This window comes from Saimiri boliviensis, chromosome 2 (assembly GCF_048565385.1).
Source record: "Saimiri boliviensis isolate mSaiBol1 chromosome 2, mSaiBol1.pri, whole genome shotgun sequence".
Classification (NCBI taxonomy): domain Eukaryota; kingdom Metazoa; phylum Chordata; class Mammalia; order Primates; family Cebidae; genus Saimiri; species Saimiri boliviensis.
The window spans coordinates 197,585,137-197,590,062 of record NC_133450.1 but is presented as its reverse complement, the minus strand read 5'-3'; the positions used below and the strand labels follow the sequence as shown (position 1 = coordinate 197,590,062).

At 37.2% G+C, this 4,926-nt stretch overlaps 1 protein-coding gene across 1 annotated transcript; it reads right to left on the bottom strand.

Moving 5' to 3' along the window:
* Positions 1-583: 583 nt before the first annotated feature.
* Positions 584-1,384, bottom strand: LOC101038734 (olfactory receptor 13C9-like). Its single transcript, XM_010336160.2, has one exon. The coding sequence runs from the start codon at positions 1,382-1,384 to the stop codon at positions 584-586; it is 801 nt and encodes a 266-aa protein (XP_010334462.2).
* Between the last annotated feature and the right edge of the window lie 3,542 nt (positions 1,385-4,926).

The window sequence follows — 4,926 nt, the reverse complement described above, 5'->3', positions numbered from 1 at the left end:
AAATGTGAAAATGCAGATGGAATAGCACGTGCTATTGCCATGAGGTGTGAAAGAAAATGGTATAACTTGGTAATTACCTGGTAAATAGAACACAACTTGTGGGAAGAGGTAGGGGGAGGGAAAGGACAGGGGGAGAGGTTGAAATAATGTAGCTGAAAGGGAAAGTTGGGACCAGATCCAGTCCCTGGATAAAATAAAGAGCAAGAATAAAAGAACAAAAATACAAAATAGTTTTTTTTTTTTTACGAGGGCTGAAAAAATGTGTTTTAATTGTTACTAAGCTGGATTTTCTTAGAAAGACTTACTGAAAATATTTTTCTATTTTCCCAAAGTTTACTCTCACAGACCACTTGTTTCTACATTTTAATGAAATCACAGTCATTTTCAAAAAGCAATATAGTTAAACTCTTAATCTTCAATTTTTTTCTGACTCTGAAATTCTGACTCGACATATGACCTTAATTGCCTTTCTTGTCTGACTTTAGGAGTCTTGTCTCAAACTTGTAGTGTATTTTATGCATAAACTCAAAAGCATCAGTGTGTCATCATTTCCTCCAGAACCAGTGTCTACTCATTAATTTCCTCATAGCTCCATGTCCTCTGTATTCCTCAGACTATAGATGACAGGATTGAGCATGGAGGTGACTATGCCATAGAACAGGGCAATCAGCTTGTCAAAAGCAGCGTCTTTGGACTTTGGCTTCATGTACATGAAGAGGATTGTCCCATAAAACACAATCACCACTGTAGGGTGGGCCGAGCAGGTGGAAAAGGCCTGTTTCCTTCCTTCCGCTGAATTGACTCTTAGTATAGTAGAAAGGATAAATATGTAGGAGATAGAAATCAGCAGTAATGGAGAAAACAAAAATATTACATTGCTCAACATTATAATAATCTCATTCAAGGAAATATCTGTGCAAGCCAGCTTGACAAAAGCCAGTATTTCACAAACAAAATGATTAATGACATTTTTTCCACAGAAGGGCAACCGTATTGCCGGAACAGTTTCTGCCAATGAGTTGAGAAAGCCTAGTCCCCAAAAGAGAACTGCCATCTGAATACAAAGTGCCTTGCCCATGATGATGGGGTATCTCAGAGGGTTGCAGATGGCCACATAACGGTCGTAGGCCATCACTGCTAGGAGCACACACTCGGTGGGTCCCATAGTGTAAGAGACAGACATTTGAACTACACATATAGTGAAGGAGACGGTTTTCTTCTCTGATAGGAAGTGTATCAGCACTGAGGGGATAAAGGAGGATGTGTACCAAATATCTAGGAAGGAAAGATTCCCAAGGAAGAAGTGCGTGGGTGTGTGGAGATGAGCATCCAGGAGTGTCAGAACGATAAAGGTGCTGTTCCCCAGGAGAATCACCAGGTCCATCACCAAACATCACAAAAAGGAATTTTTCAGCTCTTGGGTACTCTGAAAGTCCCTGCAGAATGAACTCAGTCTCTGTCCAGTTGGTCCTTTCCATGTTATTTTTTTATACCTGGAGTTTAACAAGTCGGTACAGTCTTAACACATGAAGTGAGAGGTAAGTGGTGTGGGAGGGGTAGGTGTATTTCTCCCAGCAAGAGAGGTGGTAGCAGCTCTGCGGTTAGCTTCTGGGATCCCTCTTCTAGCTCATCAAGCAGTGAGTTGATGACATTTGTTAATTATGTTGGTAGTTTATTAAAATTTGCAGGCCCCTGTATTCCATTTCTTGAGATCGTGATGCAAGAGGTGTGAGGCAGGGAGGAACAATTTGCATTTTTAACAAGCATCTGTTACTTCTCATGCAGCTGATCCCACTTTGAAAATCAATATTTTGAAGAGAGCATGCTTTAATCTGTTCGAGAAAGATTTATAATTTGATTTTATTCCGTGCAAATAATTAACGTACCAATACAATTGGCCTAGTTTTTTATAGTTTACGAATATGTTCACATATATTATTCATTTTATTACCACTATAATTCTCTGAAGAAAATGAAGGCTAGTGAGAAACTTATATACAATTATAGTAAGTGAGGGAGTTGTTATGGAAATCTTCATTTTTTTTTACTTTAAATCCCATCTTTAAAAACTATAACTTATAACCCTCCCAAAATTAGGTAAGTTCTATTGAAAGGGTGGGAATCAGGCATCTTTTATTTTCTTTTTTAATAATACTCTTCAGATGATTTTAATGTACAACTCAGGAAGAGACCCAGCTATCTTGTGGAGTGCTTTCAAACTTTAGTCTTCATACAAATCATGTGGGGAATTTTGTCAAATATTCTGATTCAATAAATCTGTGGTAGGTTCAGAGCACTGCATTTACTAACATGTTCCCAGGTGATGCTGATATTCCTTGTCTACATAACATACCTGAGTAGCAAGGCCTTTCGGACCATCTGACTCTGATACCGCTGGAGTGCTATTGCTTCTTCAGTTGTGTGTAAAATAGCAATTACATAATAGACAATGCTAAACTGAACACTGATGAAACTCGAAGATACCTTTGTGTAGTTTATCCCAATGAATTCTGGTTACATATTCAAGCAACCAAATTGTACAGAGAAGAACCTCCCTTTTACCTCTGTCCATATGAAACTCATTCCTCTTCTACTTGTTGAATTTGCAGTGAGAGCTAGTATTTTCCTTAGGAAGGAATGTTGGTCCTGTTTAGGCACCTGAGTAGAGCACCAAAGAACATGGAACAAATGACTTCAGTCTGAGAAAACTTAAAGGGTAGAGCAGATTACCTTCTTCTTTGTAGTAAATAAATCACAGAATATCATTTTGAAAACATCCTCCTCAATGGCATTCTGTCTAGCTTTAAAATAGTGGAAAGAAATTGATCCAATGAATTAATTTTGCCTTAATATTTTAAACGAACGGCTGTTTCTGGTACAGGATTTGCCATTTTTATGCTCATGATTTACCCACAGGTTGTGCTGCTTTCTCTGAAAACGCTAGTTTACAATGGTCAGGCGACATAATCAGCATAAAAGGATGTTTATATTGCATTGCTTTTCCTTTTTTTTTTTGAGACGGAGTCTCACTCTGCCGCCCAGTCGAGAGTGCAGTGGCATGATCTGACTTACTGCAACCTTCGTCTCCCGAGTTGCAATGATTCTCCTGCCTCAGCCTCCTACGTGGGATTACAGATATCCACCACCACACCCAACTAATTTTTGTGTTTTTGGTAGAGATGGGGTTTCACCATGTTGGCCAGGCTTGTCTTGAACTCCTGACCTCAAGTGATTCCCAACCCGTCAACCCCATCCCCCCCACCTCCTAAAGTACAGGGATTATAGGCATGAGCCACCACACCTGGCTAGATGCTTATACTTCTGTTGGCTATAAAAGCAAGGGGTTTCAGCTAATTCAAGCTGCATCCTACTTTCTAGGCATATATTACAAAGAGGGTAGAAAGTGTTAGCATGCACTTTTTTTAGTAGTAAGATAGAAATTTGACTGACTATAGTTGCATATATTAATCTACTCTGAATCACCAGTGAAATTTTTGCAGAGGCCTTGAAAATCTGCATTGAAGTTTTTGCAGGCAAGGTATGAATTAGGTAGAATGCCCTCTTTTTTCTTTTCTTTCGAACATCTAAACATTGATTCCTATTTGGAAATTAATTTTAGAAAATAATTATAGTATAGATAGTATCCTAACAGCCCTAAGATGGTTGCTGCAATCATAATTTCACTTGCAAATATTTGTAAGAAAAACCACCAATCTGCCTTCATGCTTTCAAATGGGGGAAAAAGGGGTAATGAATCATATAGAATAAATTATTTGGATTAATCTTGCAATGCTGGTGTATTTTAAGAAGCAAACAACAAACACTCTATTGACCAGCATTGTGCCTACATTTTTTCTGTACTTAAGTTTAATTCCCTAACATGGATTCCCAGAATCTTCTTGGGAACAGGGAATGAAGATTGTTGAGATGCTGAATAAATTTAAAAAGTTTCTAATAAATCACTTTATGGGACTTTCAGTATCAAACAATTTTATTCTTTCCAGATCTTTACTATTATTGGATATTATCTTTAAAATTAGAGTTTTTATTTTTATCTAATCTCAGTGGAGTTGTTAAATAATCATAGTATACTCATGTAATGGGCCATTATTCACCTGTTAATATATTTGTGGGGAATTTGTATGAACACAAAAGTCGTGTTTAAATTATTTTAAGATGATTAAGTGAAAACAGAAACAAATGTATATAACATTGTGTGCAAAACCTAAACCTAAACCAAGATAACCCAGACAGAAAAGAAAGGTTGGAAAGAAATATCCAAAATGTGAATGGTTATCTTAGATAACTTTTGTCTACTTTCTGAATATCTACATTTCTAAAATATATATATATAGTGGTATAATGTAATCAAAAGTGAAAAACACTGAAGCAGTTGTCTATAATTATGCGAAGACTAACTCAGAGTAAAAAAATGTTAAGACAATTGAAATAGTACAGCAATTTTGTCTAGAGATTGTACAATGATGCCGAATTGTGCTGGTGTGTCCTTTCTGGTTATCCACAGGAGCTCACTATTTGTTTGTGTTGGATCTAGAGCATTTATATCCCTACACTTAAAGTCTTCCAGGTAACAGTCTTCACTGTTTTCTGGAGGTAACCAAGATAAAGCACTTGAGTTCTGAACTCAATTAGATGGTCGAAAAAGAGACACAGACCATTAATGCCTAGAACAGAATTGTCACTAGAAGATAAAGTTTGTATTTGCAAAAGACTCTAAACAAGCTGGAATCCTGCCACACTCGGATCCCTCTCTCCCAACCCCTGTAAGAAATAATCAGTCTGTGATTCAGTGCTCTGGGGCTGCTTTGGTGTTGCAATAGACCTAAACAAAGTTTGTGACTTTTTAATTCAATATAGAAGTCAAGCTCTCTAACTTTTTAGAAAAACGTCTAACCTTGTGGTTTT

Coding starts and splice junctions, on each gene's coding strand:
- LOC101038734 (XM_010336160.2), bottom strand. CDS start 1,384: ATGGACCTGGTGATTCTCCTGGGGAACAGCACCTTTATCGTTCTGACA.